Source organism: Pagrus major, chromosome 8 (genome assembly GCF_040436345.1).
Source record: "Pagrus major chromosome 8, Pma_NU_1.0".
Classification (NCBI taxonomy): domain Eukaryota; kingdom Metazoa; phylum Chordata; class Actinopteri; order Spariformes; family Sparidae; genus Pagrus; species Pagrus major.
The window spans coordinates 15341850-15360530 of NC_133222.1; the positions used below are offsets into that span (position 1 = coordinate 15341850).

Sequence of the window (18681 nt, forward strand, 5' to 3'; positions counted from 1 at the left end):
ACTTGGCAGCTGAGAACAAAGTAGTTAAATCATCTTTGTAAATCAAAGCAGACGTAACATTCACATTAACATCTATGAACATCCAAAAATAAAAGAGGTTGCAGGTTCAGGGCTGCAGTAAACCTTCAGTAAAGCAACAAGGGAGCACTTGGAGCACAAAGTGCCAGTCAACATTCCTACTACTGCTGAAGTAGTAAAAAGTGAAGTAATAATTAGAACTGAAACAGTTATTCGACCAACTGATGGAGAAAATTCATTGACAAAATTTAATTGTTAAACATTTTTCAGCCAATACCCTAAAATGATTCTAGATTTGATGCTTTTCTTTGTCTATGATGACAGAAAATTGTATATCTTTTGATATGGGACCAAAACATGCTATTTGAAGACACTGAGACTCTGGGAACTTGAGATGGGGATCTTTATTTTTTTTTACTGTTTTCTAATATTTTCTCAAACAAATGATTGAACCAATTGAACCAGCAAATAATCGGTAATGAAAAAAAAAATCATAACTTGCAGCCGAGCCTAAATAATAAACTTCAGCCAGTGTGTTAAAAAAAACCTTTAAGCACAATGGCCCTGGTGAGATGTCAAACTTTTAACTCTGGGTGAATCATGGAAGAATCTACTGCTGTTGTTTCAGTCATTCAACAAAAAAGTATTAGTTACTCCCCTGGGGCGGTTGCGGTTCAGAAGGTAGAGTCGTCCAATAATCGGAGTTAAGGTTGTTCAAAGTCAGGCTCCGGCTGCAAGTCATAGTGTGCTTGAGCAGGATACTGAACCCCAAATTGCTCCCAGTGACTCTTCCATTGGTATGTGACTGGTTGAGCATGGAAACATCTTGGAGCACTTTGGTTAGGAAGCGCTGTATCGCTTCTAATGAACAGGCTGGCACCTTGCAAGGCAGTTTCTGCCATTCACACACATCAATGTGCATGTGAATGAGGCCAGTGCTGTTAAGTGCTTTGAGTGGCTGTAGTGCAACATATGTTCAAGTTGACTTATCATCCATTTGACGCTACTTGTAACAATAATACACAACAATGATGATGCACAAATTATACAGTATTTTGGTGGGGAACAGATAAAAGTCAGTTAAATAGTCAAAGCAAATATCACTTAGGATAACATAAGGCATTGTGTGGCTCTTGTGGAGATTTGTTAAGTGTGAAAAAATGACCCTTGATGATATCATAGTGTTGTCTTTAGGGTTATCTCGGTTTGGCTGTGGCAGCAACATACTTCGAAACAAAAGTCTCTGTTACCTGTGTTACCTTGCAGTGTAACAAATAAATGCTGTTAGCTGCATTATGGCGGATCCATTTTTCTCTAAGCTTTTTCCATGACTAACAGGATATCTCAGCCTCTTCTGCATCAGTTTTGACATTTTTTTCTGATCTGTCGCTGAGTATCCCACCTTTATGGAAGTGAAAAATTAAAATCGCTTGAAATCCTTTAAAGCAACCACAAGAAGTAATCTGAAAACGGTATTTGACCTCAGGGAATTTTCTTGTACTATTCTTGTTTAATCGTTCGCCTACCTATCCTTACATGAGGGCATGAGTCGCAACCCTTTGATGAGCTGAACATTTGACTCCCTGTCAGAACAATGACGCAGATTGAACTCAGGCTGGCTCAGTTTACAAACCATCAAGCCCCTGAACAGCACCTGTCCTTGTTCCTCTGCCCCCCTAAATAAAATCTGACCAACTTTTGGCTTTGTTCTTACCTCCAAGGTGGTCCTACAATGTGTTATCAGGATATAATAGCCTGTCATCACACACATGCGAAGGAATAGTGATGTATATAGTAAGGTCAATGGAAGATGTACACTGAGCATTACACTAGTCAAAGTATTTGCGATGACAGGGTCTATTTGAAATGATAGAAGGAGACAGCAATAGGATAGAGCTTACCTCCAGTCTTGGTGTGACAATCACTACACCGCTGCTACATGACATTGTTTCATTAACTTTCTGTTTTTTTAATCATTATTTTGTTTCTTAAAATTTGGGTGAACCACAGATGATGTGGCCACAAAAACGGCAGATATGGGACCTCTTCAGTCTCAGTTGGTGACACTATTAGATGCCTATAGATGGACATCTTGAGAGGGCCCAGTTTCACACTTGGACTGAGCTGTTTGTTCTAAAAATAAAGGTGCAGAACAAGTAAATACAAACACTCAAGGCTTTTTTTCCACCCTTCTGTTTGAGTCCTTGACAACTTGATCCACACCCTGACGAGTTGACCGTGTTCAAATGTGAATATATGACACTGACCTGGCATTATGTGGTCACCTCTTTAAATGTTCACTGTCACTTCCACCAACAGGTGTTGTCAAAACCACGCAAGATACCCAAATTAAGTTTTATTACCGCCTTTCCTGTCTGAATATTGTGGTGATGCTATGTGCAACAGTAAATGTCACTGCTGGTGGACAAACGGTAGCAGTAGCACAGAGTGGTGTCTATTTTAGTGAGCCATTCACATTTGGAACAGACGCTATAAATCTGATTGATTATTCTGCATCGTCACTTAGAAAGTCTCCCTCCCTCACACACTTTCCTTCGGTTTTGAGGTGCGACTCAAGGAGCTGTTCAGCTTCAATAAGGTACAGAGTTGCTATTATTCTGGTACTTGTGGATTGGAGTAAATTTGTTGTGGCATGTCGAGCTGAATTCTGTGAACTTGTCAGCATGCTGTGAGTTTAAAACAAATACTAACATGTAGAGAGTCTGTAAAATATCTTATTCAGGTTAGTGTCTAGTCTTTACTTCAATGTTTCATTTGGATAATGTTGATTAAGACTAACAGCAAGTTGAACATCTTACATGCCTGTGGATTATCTGGCCATTCACCTTTCTTGTCACCTATGCAGAGACTCTTGTCAGTTATGTTAACACATGCACTGACTCAGCACTCTGAAGCTTTGATTATGGCAGAAGTTACGGCTGCACAATTAACTGAAATATTATCAAAATTTCGATATGGCCAAGTGCCATATCGAAATTGCAGAAATTGAAATTTATTGATATTTTATTTTTTCATAAAATGTGTGACAAAACAGCATTATTATGAACAACTGCCATGCTGCAGAGATGCTCTGGCTTACAAATCTTATTCTCTAGATATAAGATGATTTTAATAGTTGAAAGTGAAAAAGAAAATTGTGATGCCATAATGATCATTCTCACTAGTCATGAATCATATCGCATCTTATCTTACAAAAATCGCAATATGACCTTTTTTTTTTTAACCATATGCAGCCCTGACAAGTGCTTTTAATGTTTTTTTTTTAACGATTCTCTCCTGCCTGAATAAATGCATATCAAACAGCAAACCAAAGTCTGCACTTATGCTATTTAATTTAGTTGCAATATGTATTCAATTGGTAATAACATTTCGATTATTGCTATTTGTTTTTTGTTATTTGGACATAAAGTATTCCAATCAACGTATTGGCACCAAGGGACAAATGAGTGAGCAATAAATAACTCTGTGCTCTCAGCTTTAATGGGCAAATGAATGTTTGGAGTGGGTGAAATACTTTGACCAAAGAGGTTGAAGAGATACAGCTCAATTGAACAGGTGTTAGAGGTGAGGGAGACTCTCTGTTTGCAAGTATCTGCATGACGGTTTAAATTTTTGCAAGATCAGTTTTCATTTTCTTTTACTTTTCTCACTATAGTGCGTGAATTAAAGACAACCATGGCTGACGCGTGAGTATAATCACTTTTGTTTTAATTTAATGTGCTCATTTAGTATACTCTAAAACTATATATCTATATGTTAATATTCATTCTGTAAATAAGCTGTTGTGTATTTTCTCCCTCTTGTTAATGCTCCAACAGACCTGTGAGTATATATCATGCAACATCTTTCACAAGTCCTTTTTATCAAGTTTCTGTCTGTCTATTATGTTGGATCGGGTACCCTTCAATATCGATACCCATATTGGCATCTGTACCATTGTGCTGGTATCGATACTGTTACCCAACCCCACTATTAATGTCGTAAAATCATGTATGATGATGTGATATGTTCTGTAATTTATAGTATATCAAGCATAGAATATAATGACATTTTTTGTGTGTATTAAATCTAGAAAAAATCAAAGATCTCATCCTCTCGAAAGCTGGGGTTGAAGGTTTGATTTGCATGATTTATCACGATTAATTTGATTTTGATATAAGATGTTGGAATGCATGTCATTGTGAACATCTAAACACCACTAACAGAAAAAACAATTGTGAACATTACCTTACAAAGATGTGCAACAAGGTCGTTGGCCAGCATTAGCATGACGTTGTGTATAGACTATCCTGCAATGTCAGAAATGGATGTGATGTTTTTACATATGTGTTGTATATGTTGTCTTCATATGTATAAATGTTCTTAGAAGCATGCATCATATTCATGGTGTAAACCAGTGATACCCAAAGTGTGAACTGCAGCCCCCTGGTGGGCCGTGAAGATACTGCAGGTGGGTCGGGAGAGGTAATTGACAATGCATAAACAAGTTTTTAATGTCCAATTTTGTCTTGAAAATTTTGTAAATTACCATAAAATATTTATGATTAAATATTTACATTTAAAAAGTAACCAGAAGTCATAAAACAGGGGAGTTAAATTACAGGTTTTTCTTCCTTTGTCTGACCTATTTTTATCCGGTGTTGCCCATTGATACGTGCGCCATCTACCGAACTTAACCCACACTGCCAGGTGGCACTGCAACATTATTTGACACAACAGTGGAAAGTATCTCATATCATGTCAATGACTGAGCTGTAACTGCAAGTGTTGCATGTTAAACAAATTACAAATTGTTACATGTAACAATTTGTTACATGTAACAATCCATGTATCCATGTATGTGTAATCCATCCACATACATGTATGTGGATGGATTAAGTTGGTAGAGCATGTACAGAGGCTGTGTCCTCACTGCAGCTGCACAGGCTTCTGTGGCCCTTTGCTGCATGCCATCCCCTATCTCTCTCATCCCCCTTTCCTGTCAACTCTCTTGCTGCCCTATCAAATAAAAGCCCAAAATAATATATTTAAATTGCAATGCATTACTTTATGCCAAACTTCACATAGAATTATTCTGTTAATGAAAAGACTTAGGGAAATATTGAGTCTCAGTGTTGATCTAATGGGCCGAGAGATTCTAACTGTATTTTTCATTTTTTCCTCAGATCAGACTGTTGGCAGTTGCAGCTCAGATGCTGCAGGAGGAGACAGAGCAGAAAATGAAGGAGAGAGAAGCTGCTCTGGCAGAAAGAGTTCCTCCTCTTAACATGTCTGGTCTTTCATTGCAAGAGCTGGTGGTATTTAATTTTGTTATAATCTTCAAGATTCAAGATTCAAGATTGCCTTTATTGTCATTGGACATTGACATGTCAATGAAATTTCCATTGCAACCCCCGTGTAAGAAGATAATAAAATAGTAAAATAAGAAAGAGCATGCAACAAAAAAATAGAATATGTATAAATATAATAAGTGTTCTTCTGTCACTATTCACAATTATTCTTACATCATTGAGTTCATGTTATATTCCACTACCACTAGAGGGTGCATTTTACTGTCTTACAGGATCTTTGCAAAGATTTGCACCACAAGATTGATGTTGTAGATGAGGAGCGGTATGATACTGGCCTCAAGGTGTCCAAAAATGAGAAGGAGGTGAGCTGCTAAAGAAATGTTTTTAAAATAACTGCATCCAATGTCTTTATTATGAAGACAGTCACAACATAAAAGAGCTAAAACTGAACAAACACTGTCTCCAACTGGTAGAACTGAGAATAACAAGACATCTTAGACATCTTAAAGATAAAAATATATACTTTTAAAATATATACTTTGTTTTGCAAAGTAGTGGTGTCTTACGGAGTTTCTCTCACTTTGCAGTGGTTGGCTATTTTCACAAAGAGCTGCTAACTTTAGAGGAATTTGATCACTTGAGCAAATGTGCGCATTTATTCACTACAGCTAAAAATGAAAGAAAAGTACAATATAATGTATACAGTTATGCACTATAAGATATTAACAATTTAGGATTAGTTTGACAAAAAACAACAACTTTAGGTCTATTTACTGGCCTTTCTGGAACTTATAACACATCTAGCTTTATCTGAAACTCCATCTGTTGAGGGAGGCTTCAAGATTCGGTTAACAGTTAACAAGTAGATATCCTAATTAATAAATCCATGTCTGGATGTGGACAAGACAACTGGTAGGAACAAATATAAGAATGTCGGAAGCTTCCCTCTACATTGTGTTTATGTAAATAAATAGTTAGCAGTGAGGGTAATATGGTCTACTTGCCTCACAACCAGATTGAAAACATGAACCTGAAGATCATCGAGATACAGAGTAAGTTCAAGAAACCGACCCTGAAGAGAGTGAAGATCTCAGCTGAAGCCATGCTGAGCGTTCTGCTGGGCGGCAAACACAAGGAGTCCTTCGACTTCAAGGCCAACCTCAAGACGGTCAAGAAGGAAGAGGAAAAGGTAAGTCTGGCTACGGCTTTAGGGTCTCGGAAACATTCAGGAAACAGTAATTTTAGTGAAATTAACTGTTTTATCTCGTCCATGTTATGTTTCCAACAGAAGGAGGAGGTGACTGACTGGCGTAAAAACGTGGAGGCCATGTCCGGTATGGAAGGCAGGAAGAAGCTGTTTGACGCGTCCGGCAACTAAAGAAATATTTATTTTGTTATCTTCTTCTTTTAATAAATTCTTAACATTACTTACTGTCTTATGTAGTAATAGCTTTAAAACCAGGATTGTCTCGCTTGTAATTTTATAGAAATAAAAGAAAAATAACATATTATTTAAAGAAGAAGGGTCTTTTAATTATTTTTCAAATAGAAAATCTGAATTATATTGATACTGACATTATGCTTTGTAAAAGCAATGACTGTTTGCAGTAGTTCTCCTCAGCAGCCTTGTGATGGCAGCATAACTCTTTCAAACCATCACAGGACACTCAGACACAAGATATATTGTTTGTCCCTCTTGAATACACAACTATTAGTGTGTTTTCTGCTATCATTCACAATCTTTTGGCTATTTAAGATATAATGCTGGAAATGAAATGGTACGATTGCATTATCTACTAAAGTTATTGCAGTTGGAGTATCGTCTTCATATTTGGTTTGTGTACTTGATATAAACATGAAACATGCATTTTTCTCTCAATAAAATAACAATCCTGTCATTGTTTTCTTCCACTGTTTCTTACAATAATCACAACTGATGTGTGTTAGATCAACTTCAGTTTCACACATAGAAAATTGGACTAAAGCTCCTTCAAGCTTTGCCCTCTTCTCCTTAGTGAAAAGACAGGCACTAAGAAAGCATCGAAGGTGTGTCCCACTAAGAACTTTCACACCTCATACTTCTGGGATGTGAGAGACGCGGTGCAAGAATGGTGAGGACAGAGGGGCTATTTTAGTGAGCCACTCACATGAGCACTGGAATCTATATATCTACCCTCTTTCTGTCCTCCTCGTCTCAGAAAAAGACGCCTGAGGGTATTTGTCACCTACTGTATAAGGTAAGGAGTTTTATTTTGAAATATTTCAGAGCATGAGAGGATAAAACACTGAAAGAAGGCTTTTTTTTAAAATCAAAATACACTTGCTTTAAGTCGAGAAAACGGATGCTACTCTAAATATATCAATAATAAAATAGCATGGCTGGATTTTTTTTGTCTAACAGCATTTATTTTAATGCCATACCAGAATGTATTGTTTTTATTCCAATGAAAGCTGTCTCGTTTAAATAAGGATTCTCCATGTATGTGAATCAGGGTGGAGAGGTTTTTTTTTCATGTTTAAGATCAGCTAGCTTCCTCTGATCTTGAACAGAAGTCAAGTAGAAGTTATAAATAACACAGAGTGGATTTATTTGTATCTGTTTTTCCTCTTTGCAACCTAATTCGCTTTTGATTTCGTAGTGTCATTTCAATGTAACTATTTTCAATGTAACGAATTATATAATTTCCTTTTTTTCTTGCTTATTAAATTAAAACATATTTTGAATTTATATTACAAATCAAGATGAAACCTGAAGTTTTGGTCTGGATTACTTGTCTGGTAATTTTTTAGTTTTTTGTTTTTAGACAGTATTTTGTCATGCAGAAGGTTTGACCTTTGGACAATGTCATGCATTGTTTTTGATCGCTGCTATGGCACAGCGACCTATCATATACTGTATAGAATTTTTCAATCAGAAGTGATGAAAACTCATCAGTTTTGCCTGCTTTAGTTTTTTTCTGTTCAAAGTAAATGAGCTAAGATATGTGTGTTCTTCTACAAAAAAAATACCTATAATTTTCCTCTTTCTTTCTTTTGTACTTTGATAGATTTAACCAGGGGAGACAGACACAGAACTGCAACCATGTCTGAGGCGTAAGTACCCATGTCCCATTTACTTTCATCACACAATGACTGACATTTTAGCATGTGAAATTCAAAACATGTGACCAACTCCACCTTTTCTCCTTCTCTTCTTGAATTATGAATACTGTATCATCACCCCCCCTAACTGGATAGGCCTGCGGTGAGTTGATTCCACTGTCAAAGATAAAAATAATGTCTTAAATATAATTTGAATTATGAATTTACCGAAAGAGTTGTGGGACTAAAAATTTTACTGTTGCTGAATTATAAGGATTGGCCTGTGTTCTGTTTTCTGCGTTATAAATCCATAAAAATACATAAGGGCTTTGACTGTTCATGAAACTTACTGAATTAACACTTGAAAAAATAAGAAGAGGGTAAAATACAAATAATAATGTCAAATTTAGTCGTTTTTTAAAGTTTTTTTCATGTATATTGGATTTTAACAGCACTAATGTACAAAACTTGCCTGTGCAGAAGAAAGATATAGAAAAATGTGTTGACATTTGACATGTGTGCCATCTTCTTTTACAGAAACCAAAGCCAAAGATTTCTGCCTCTCGCAGACTGTTCTTGAAGGTATTCTATGTGAATCTGTGTGTTACGGCAGAGATATACTTGCTTTTGACTACACATGCTCATGCAAATGATGGCTGCCTCACGAATCCTTCATCTATTTGAAGTGTTGCTTTTGCACTTCCTCAGAACGCTACATGTCAGCAAGATGCAATACACCAATGAGCAGCAGGGACAATGTAGGTTAGGTAAGGATCAGGTAACAGGGTCAGAGGTCAGAAGGAACGTCAGCACAGACAAAAGTGATGGAAAGTTTTGAAGATGAGGTAATAAGCTAGTCATACTTGCCACTGTCAAGATGAGAGTGATTTAGGCATCTTACATACCATCAATAAAGGCGCCACGAACGCGTAGTGAGCATGTATATCTTTAGCCGAAATGTTGGATAGTAATGCAAAAAATCTTGCTGTGAACCATTCATTGTCTGGCTGACTGAGGTGTATTTTTGTATGCGTACCAGACCAAACTGCTAAAGAAGGCCATGACCATGCTGGACAGTGACAAGCAATCAAAAAAAGATGAACGAGAGAGAACCCTCACTGAGAGAGTCCCAGCCCTCCAAGTGTCAGGCCTGTCTTTGCAGGATCTACAGGTATATAATGACTGAAGCATTTAAATTCACATTTTGTTTTTGTGTTTGTTCTAAAGGAAGTCAACATTAAATCATTTAACTGTCCGAACACTTCACCCAAATCTGTTTTTCCACCTACCCATTTCTTATCTAGCTGGAAGCAATTAGTTTTGGTTCTTTTTGCAGAGGGTTTGAGGTATCTGTCACTAGTTGCGTTTCCATCCACCTTTTCTTATTCGCATTTTCAAAAATTGTGAATAAATACTTGGATGGAAACGCCAGAAATTCGAAAAAAGGCAGTAAATTCGCAAAAAGTTTTTACGCTTGGAGGGGATTTGTCAGCGTATCGATAAAAGGAAAATGCGACTTTTTGTTATGGAAACAGGTTTTGCGAATAAATCATGACTAACCCGGATGTGAAGTCGTGGTACGTCTGAAGTGCTGCTGGACGACGACTTCCCAAAAGTCCTTCACCCGGCGACGTTCCCAAACAAATGGAGAACGACGCGGTCTCCCTCCAGCAAACTCCGACAGCACTCGTAACATTAAAAATCTTCTTTTCCTTCTCCTCTTCAGGAGGGTTTTGTAGGCTGTGAACGCTGACAAAATTGTAGCTAATGTTCTCCCAAAAGCCGACAGGTTCACCAGTAAATTGTCCATGATGTTGAGTGTCAGCTGAGTGTCAACTGTCAGCTGAGTGTCAACTGTTGTCATGGATACATTCACGCTCTCTTATGATGTAATCTCACGGCGCACTCCTCCTCTCCCAATAATCGCAAAACAATAACGAATGGAAACGGGCATAAATTCGCATTTGCTTTTTGCGCATTTTCACAAAATCCGCTCTTAAATTCGATACATTTGGATGGAAACCCAGTTACTGAGACTTCTGTTAGTTTCTGTGCTCAAAGCATTGGCAAAATGACATTTGAAAACCTCAACAGCAATACCAAGAACAATATCTCAGTTAGAGGGAATGTTAGAAAACACTTCCAATGTTAACTATCCACTAGAATAATCTGCCTACTCTAAATGTTGCATTTATTTATATAAATCCATATTATGGTATATAATTAACAAATCACTGCCCATACACATAATGCACTGTCTCTGTAAATTGTGATTGTTAGCCAGACTAGCTACATTCAAACAAATTCTGACATTTGGTATTTTAACAGGTCTAATTCACTGAAGGTTTCTGTCCACAGAATCTTTGCAAAGAGCTACACCAGAAAATAGATGTGGTTGATGAAGAGCGGTATGACATCAATGCTAAAGTGGTGAAAAATGAAAGGGAGGTAAGTAACATTTATGAAAAACCCTTCAAGGTCTATCTTTTTTTGGTTGTTGACAAAATTAAACATCTTACGAGTGAAAAGGGATGCATACTGTATGTAACCAATATTCACTGAACATTTTAAGGGAATGTTGAAGATGGCTTTGTCATTTGTGTTGTAAAAAGATACAGGACCTGTCTCAGAAGATCTTTGAGTTGAAGGGTAAGATGAAGAGACCAGCCCTGAGGAGGGTGAGGGTGTCTGCTGATGCCATGTTGGGAGCTCTGCTGGGCGCTAAGGTTAAAGAGTCTGTGGACTTCAAGGCCAACCTCAAGACTGTGAAGAAAGAGGAGGAGAAGGTAAGGACTGCTGGCTTTAACTTTAATCTAATACAAAATATTATGTGGTGTCACTTCAATTCAATTCACTTCATAAACTGAAGCTAGTCCACTAAGTGTCAGTGCTTCTTTCCTAGAGTCCTAAATACATATAATAAATACACAGCACAGAAGTAATAAAACAATTAAGTTATATAAAAATCAATCTGTGAAGAAGCTTGGTAGTAGCAGCCTGAAGGCAGGATATTAACATTAATGCTAAAGCTAAAGGTGCACAGTTTTTGCATATACATACAGTATATCAAAGTTGCCAGGTAATTATGGGCACCTTCACATAATGCCTAAAATGAAACAATGATGTGAAACCTGAACTGCTAAAAAAGTTTTAAAGGAACCAGAAACCTGAGAGGGGTTTCACTTGTTTAAAAGATGCAGAGGAATCATATCACCAACGCTGTAGGCATATTTGTGCAAAGTGGCTACAAGTACATGTACTTTAGACAAAATGAGCTGATTCAAAGTCTTCTTTTCATCCCACAGAAAGAGGAAGTGACTGACTGGCGTAAGAATGTGGACGCCATGTCTGGTATGGAGGGCAGGAAGAAGCTGTTTGATGCTGGGCAGTAGATTTGATGGCAAATTTCTTTGTGAAGGTGTTTGCTGCTCTACAACAGGAGGAACCACTAAATCATATGACTGTTGTTCACTTTACAATGAAGACCAGGTTAGCAATAGTTCATGTTTCAAGTGTGTAAATGACAACAGTGAACATGTTTGACTTAATGATAATTCATATCATACATATAGTTTTTTTTTAACATAATGTATGATGTATTATGAAAAAACATATGTATTTTATAAACTAGAGCACCATATTGCTTGTGTAGTTCTGGCATTCAAATGAATTCGTGAGCACAGCCAAACTATTGGCTGTCCAGGTCCCCTGCAGAAGTGTAACGGACTTGCTTTTTGACAGTTGCTATGTACAATAATAAACAGGCAAGAATCAGAGGAAATGCAGATTGTATTTGTCTATAATTATGAATCTGAACTAAACTCCAATTTATACTCTCCCATACTGACAACATACTGTCTACGTAAGTGTATTTTTTATCATGGCCTTAAATGACAACATAAATCATGGCAAACAATATTTACGTGTATTCTTGTGTGAAAACACATTCCAAAGGCAGCTAATGTTGTGATCCTGGAAAATGAATTAGACTGCGACATTATGATGAGAAGAGGCAGTGTTATGAATCATGTGTCAAATAATAAAATGTCAATGGAGTTGCTCAGAGAAGAATGGTCCTCTGTGTAATGATGTTGCTCTCCTTACAGGACTGTGAAAATATATACTCTTTGATCACATTATTGTCTGATATTGTAGGCTACACTGTCAAGAATGTTTGTTTTTAAAGGTCAAATATCAGGACTGTTTCATGACAATATGAGATATTGTAGGTTTTTAGCATAAATCTGATGAAGATTGCCAGGTATTTACTTTACCTGAGCACCTGTCTATTGTTTAGTTTCACATTACAGGAACTCACCTGTCATTTAGGGTTTAAAAGCTACTCCTCACATGGTAAAGCATTGTCGTTTTTGGGCTGAGACTTTTGATTAAAGGTGTAATTTGTAAAAAAATTGACAAAATCCAAAGGTAGCTCCATAAACGTAGTCGGCTGCATAACCGCTAACTGCTGCTCGCTATACACTTTGCTGTAGCTATCTCTAGTTGTAGCAACAACTAAACTACTATATTTTCACATCTTACTCTGTGAATTAAGGATTTATTTCAACCAAACCAGAGGTGATGTGGAGAGACAAACCAAGATGGTTTTGATCAGTTTCATTTCGTGTCTGTCAAGTTTGAATGAAGTGTGTTTTACAATAAGTTAAAGAGGCAGTGACGCTCATCTTAATTTGGTGACATAAAGAAACCTGAATGGAGAAAGGATGTGAGAATATTTGCTTTCTTGACATTTCATAGGTTTATTTTGTTTATTAAACGGCTCTTGAAGTTCAAAGCGGTATTATAAAACGGGAGGGGCTGGGACTAGCTAGTTAGCTGGTTAGCATGCTAGCTTCAGTAGATGTCTCTACAACACAACACAGAGACGTCTTTGACAAAACATCAAATCTGTTGTTTCTTCGCAGTCTTTTGATAATGTTAGGTTTAGGTAGGTAGATAGGTTTATTTTTTGAATGTTTTAAACTAAAATTCTTGCCTTATCTCACGCTGTGCTCCTGTAAACAATAAAACCTGACTTCAGTGAAACATTGAAAAACTGTTAACTTTTACCTGGAGTGCTTTACTGTACATTATGTTGTGAAAACAACGTGGCAGTATTTACCAAACTAGTGGAAAATGATTAATGTTCTTCTTTACACTGACATAGCTTTGAATTAGTCAGATGTAGCTACATCCTCCCTCAAGTTTTCACACACTCCTGCATCATTTTAGGCGGGTATACAAGCTTACATAAACCGTCCCTTCCCTCTTCCTGTAAACAAAGTTATCTTAAACTGCTTTCTGTCTCCACAAACACCATAAATCCCCTGAAAACTGCAAACCACAAAGCCCACAGGCAACAAAACATCAACAGATAGCTGGCAGACTGTACCTCTCCAGCACATCCATGATTAGGGGCCGCGGTCACTCCCCTGCTTCTCCCTCCACCGAGAACGTGCCCGGCCATTACAACTCCTCCTAATATGGGCATAACATTCGACAAAGGCACCGCCCACATGTGATATCCGCCGCTCTGATTGGAGGAGCGGATTGTCGATCATCAGTGGATGGGAAGCTGTACATGGCCTGCCGACTACTGTCAACACTCACGACTGTACTAGCTACATTCAAGCCGGATTTACAACCCACACGGGGTAAGACGACATTTTCAAAATGTTGTGATTGTTTTGGGGTGACTTTGTAGTTCCGTTTTTTTTTTTACACATTGTTCCCGTCTTTACCTCGGTCTGTGCGGCCATAATACACGCTGTACTAACGGGTATCTACATAGCAACACGTCCATACATCCATTCAGACTTGCTTAAAGGCTTTGCAGCAGCATCCGATGAATTATTTGTGTATAGCTATGGTAGTTAGCTAACACTGGCGATATTTGTTTTGTGTCCACCCTCTGAATAAGGCTAGTTGATATGGGTAAATGTTACAGCTATCTTCCTTTAGTCTGTCACCTTTTCAAGTCAACCTCTGACCTTTTCGGGCACTGGCTCCAGGAGGAACCTGCTCCTGAGCTCAGATCACATACACAGCCCTGTGACTAAGTAAGGCTTGGATATTAATGTGTGTAATATTTTCTCTTCTGTTATAAATAACTTTTCTGCTCATTCCTGTTGGATGTGTGCAGGTTTCTGCTGCTTCGGATGTCCAAGTACAAACTCTTTCTGCTGAGGCATGGGGAGGGGGCCTGGAACAAAGAGAACCGTTTCTGCAGCTGGGTGGACCAGAAGCTGAGCGAGGCTGGGGTGACGGAGGCCCAGGACTGTGGCAGGCTCCTGAAGGAGCAGGGCTACAAGTTCGACTTAGTATTCACCTCCATACTCAGTCGCTCCATCCAGACAGCATGGCTGGTGCTGGAGGCGATGGGTCAGGAGTGGGTCCCCGTTGTCAAGTCGTGGAGACTGAACGAGCGCCATTATGGCTCCCTGATTGGCTTGAACCGAGCAGAGATGGCTCAAGTACATGGAGAGGAAAAGGTGAAGATATGGAGAAGGAGCTATGACATCACTCCACCTCCGATTGATGAATCCCACCCTTACTTCCTGGAAATCTACAATGATCGCAGGTACACCACATGTGATGTGCCAATTAAAGACCTCCCCCGAGCAGAGAGTCTGAAGGAGGTGTTGGACAGGCTGCTGCCATACTGGAACAGCACCGTGGTGCCAGAGATAAGAAACGGCAGGACTGTGCTCATTTCTGCTCATGGAAACAGCTGCAGAGCTCTGCTGAAATACCTGGAAGGTATGCTACTGAACTGACCCATGCTATTATGACCAGTGCAGCTCTCTCAGCTTTTGTGTATTTGTGCAAGGAATGCACTCCGTTGAATTCACCACAGCTTCTGGCCTATACAGGCCCCTGTTTTTTCTAGTCATCAGTCATTGAATTGGGGAGGACATATCTCAATTCCAGAAATGGAAGGTTGAACTTATGCAAAAAGGCCAATGAGTTTATGTTACATTTGGATGTGGCTATGAACTTCACTCTGACCTTTCCCTTGGGGGCTTCATGTGTCACAGGACACTCAGAGACTTAACACACATCGGCTGTTACATAATATAATGCAGCACAGGATATATACACACACAGGCTGCGTTATGTTATTGTCATACATTTGGCACTTAACTAACAGAATATCATTACAGAATTTTTGCTTGTTGTATAATGCAAAATGAAAGAATACAAGCCATCGTCACGCCTGGTTGTGGCTAGTTAATGTGGCCTGATCTTAATAGTACTGTCCTTCTTTCAACAGGTATATCGGATGAGGATATTGCCAGCGTGACTTTACCTACAGGGATACCTGTTCTGCTTGAGCTGGATGAAAACCTCAAGCCTGTGAAACCCCGGCAGCTCTTGGGAGACCAGGCGAAGATTCAGGCAGCAATTAAAAAGGTGGAGGACCAGGGAAAAGCCAAACCATCAACTTGAATGCACTAAACTGGCTGTCAGACTTAACATAGCTCCGTTCTGGTTGCCTGTGTGCACTTTTATCAGGTACAGTGAAAACTCTTGAAAAGACTCCAATAACTCAATATATAACATCAGACAATAACAACAATACATTGTTGTTTGAATGGATAGGTGTAAGTCTTATAGGGAAGTGGCTGTATGTGTAATAATGGCCTGACGGCGATACAGAGTGTGTGTCGCAGGTCAAGTGCAGGAGAAAGTTAGAGATGTACTGTAAATCTGTTAACACTGTGTTGAGTTGTGTTATGTGTATGCACTGAGGAAATGTTTGATATGTATGTGATTTTTAAGCTACTTGTCCCTCCTTGTGCCAGCATTGTGATGCTAAAGTTATTTATATATTTAATCATTGACTTTACCTTGCAGATTAATAGTTACGTGGTGGGGCTGAAAAATCATTCTAGAAAGAGGAAAAACTCCTTTCCTGAAGATTATTGTCTGTTACATTGATTAGCTTTAGGAATATGTGCCTTCTGTGTTAACGTAGTGCTCAAAATCAGCTACTTTTTAAAAGCTTCTTTTAACCAGAGCATGAGACAGGCCACATGGTGGTTTTATTTAAGAATAAAAAGACTCTGTTAACAAATCTTACCTCATAGAAATTGATAGCTAGGCTGTTCATTCCAAGAACTGGGATAATTGTGAGCCACAGAAGTGCTGTAAATATGCAAAACCACTGAAATCCTCTACTGTCCCACACTTACGCATCCTTTTAAATGGCCTGCTCAGTAAGAGTAAGACAGCTGGAGTTGTTTTTCTATGAGGTTTCATTAACTAGGTTGAGTTTAACACCCTGTGGCCAACAACCATGACTATTTGGTATGATAACTGGCTTATGCTTTGCACTTTTTTGGGGATATTATGAGGATTGTTTTTTATTATTATTCTCTTCTTGGTTTAATGCAAAAACTGTGAGTGGCAAAAAACATTATTTTTTGGACGAACAAATTTAACTGTAAAATACAAGCACTATTTTGATTTTGATTTTCAATTCTAAATTATTAACAAAAATGTGCAATTTGTTGTTGCTTTTGTAATGTTAATAACATGAGAGAAATTGTTACAAGCTACACTTGAGTCGGCACATTATGTGTCATAGCTGCACTATCTTACAGGTCATCCTTTGTTACTACTGTGTGTGGCTACGTCATTGTACTGTATGTTGTATTGTGTCTCTTGTTTGATGTATCGCACTTTGCATCATTTATGTTTTTCCAGATTGTTATGTTTTTCTGACACTGTCCCCTCTTCTCATTTCTCAATGTGAACATCCACGCCTCCTTTCCTTACCTCCTCTGCTTGCGTCTGAGATCCTCCCATATGAGATGCAAGCAGAGGAGGCGAGGAAGAGACACGAGGGGTCGAGGCGTTAAACAAAGGAAATGCCCATGCTTTATTTTAAAGCAACGTCAATTAAATATGACGTGTGGCCCAGCAGCATAATCTGCTGTGTTTTATTATCTCTTTAAGATGAGCATAGTAGTGTTTATGACAACTGATATATTTACTTTTAATTCATTGCACAATGTGGCATAATGCAACATAAATAATATCAAGGTGATATGCTTCTACCACGGCTGGTATATTCAGGCTGTGTCACACCTCTTTTATGCATCCTCTGTGCATCTTTGCTCAAAGTTCCTCCGGAAAGCCTCCTCTGTCCTCAAGATGCATTTTAGGAATTGAGTCAACCAGAAATAAATGAAAATAGAGAAATGAGAAGAGCCCAGTTATTTTGTACACTGGTCAACATGGAAAAAAGATAAGTAACGATCATGCATTTGTGGAAAACACTGGTTTATTTGTCATTTTATGTAAGATGATTTAATGTCTTCCCTGCTGTTCACACCTTACCATATGAGAGTCTGCTTGATGAAATAAAAGGGAATTCAAATTTTCCTTAAAGGCTATTTTTTATTTGTGTTCTGTGTCAGTTTTAAGGTTCATTTCATAATATAGTTTATCATTTTGCAACAGGAAGGCGTGTCAGATGTCACACTGGCATGAAGTTAGTCATACATTATGTGATGGAGCATTGGAAACAAATTAGAAAATGAACAATAATGCAGTTTGGGAAGTACAGATATGTGTGCAATTTGGGTTCTGGTCGCCTTTAGCCCACTGGAAACAGTAAACAGCTGAGTCTCTGGGATCCAGAGGAGCGGCTCCTTATTTGTCAACCACTTTTGTAATTTGGCTAAACCAGCAGGGCTGAGCCAGGGGAAACCCTCTAGATGGATTGAAATATTCTTAAAAGGACATAATGATCAACATGATACTTTATTCCCAGCTTTGTGGCAGAAATGATATAGACATTATAATGTACAGACCACAGTGCTTGCATGTAGCCGACTAGGCAACACATTTTGTACTGCAGAGGTGCATCATACAGGCATCTGAAGAACTTTTAATGAAACTGCATTCACACTAGGGCTGTCACTATATCAGACTTTAACTACATGGTTATTACGGCTTAACGAAAAAATAAAATGCTAGTAATCAAATCTATCTTTAACTTTGTTTACTGTTTGTTTTTTCTCTTTTTTTGCCAAATATATTACCCTCAGAATACGAGTATAGGGAGGTGGAGAGAGAGACTGCTCTGATACACAGAAAGACTGTCTCTTTCAAAGACCATATCCTAGCAGTACGTGCATCAGATAAGATAATCCTTGATTGATATGACCAAGAGCTAATTAATCTTATGAAGAATTAACTGTATAAACCAGAGGAATCAATGACCTTGCAGTTAAACACACATCAGCCTTGTGTGAACATC

The 18681-nt window shown here is 38.3% G+C and overlaps 2 protein-coding genes and 1 pseudogene across 2 annotated transcripts; all 3 read left to right on the plus strand.

Annotated features, from left to right (window-relative positions):
* Positions 1-3714: 3714 nt before the first annotated feature.
* Positions 3715-6708, plus strand: LOC141001163 (troponin I, slow skeletal muscle-like; annotated as a pseudogene).
* Positions 6709-8942: 2234 nt separating this feature from the next.
* LOC141001164 (troponin I, slow skeletal muscle-like) lies at positions 8943-12237 on the plus strand. Its single transcript, XM_073472151.1, has 5 exons — positions 8943-8993; positions 9451-9582; positions 10770-10859; positions 11024-11197; positions 11717-12237. Exons 2-5 carry the CDS (start codon positions 9472-9474, stop codon positions 11801-11803), a joined length of 462 nt encoding a protein of 153 aa, XP_073328252.1. The 5' UTR covers positions 8943-8993; positions 9451-9471; the 3' UTR covers positions 11804-12237.
* A 1757-nt stretch (positions 12238-13994) lies between these two features.
* On the plus strand, positions 13995-17801 carry bpgm (2,3-bisphosphoglycerate mutase). The gene is made up of 3 exons (XM_073471981.1): positions 13995-14065; positions 14554-15170; positions 15685-17801. The coding sequence occupies exons 2-3, from the start codon at positions 14570-14572 to the stop codon at positions 15858-15860; spliced, it is 777 nt and encodes a 258-aa protein (XP_073328082.1). The 5' UTR covers positions 13995-14065; positions 14554-14569; the 3' UTR covers positions 15861-17801.
* The last annotated feature ends 880 nt before the right edge of the window (positions 17802-18681 follow it).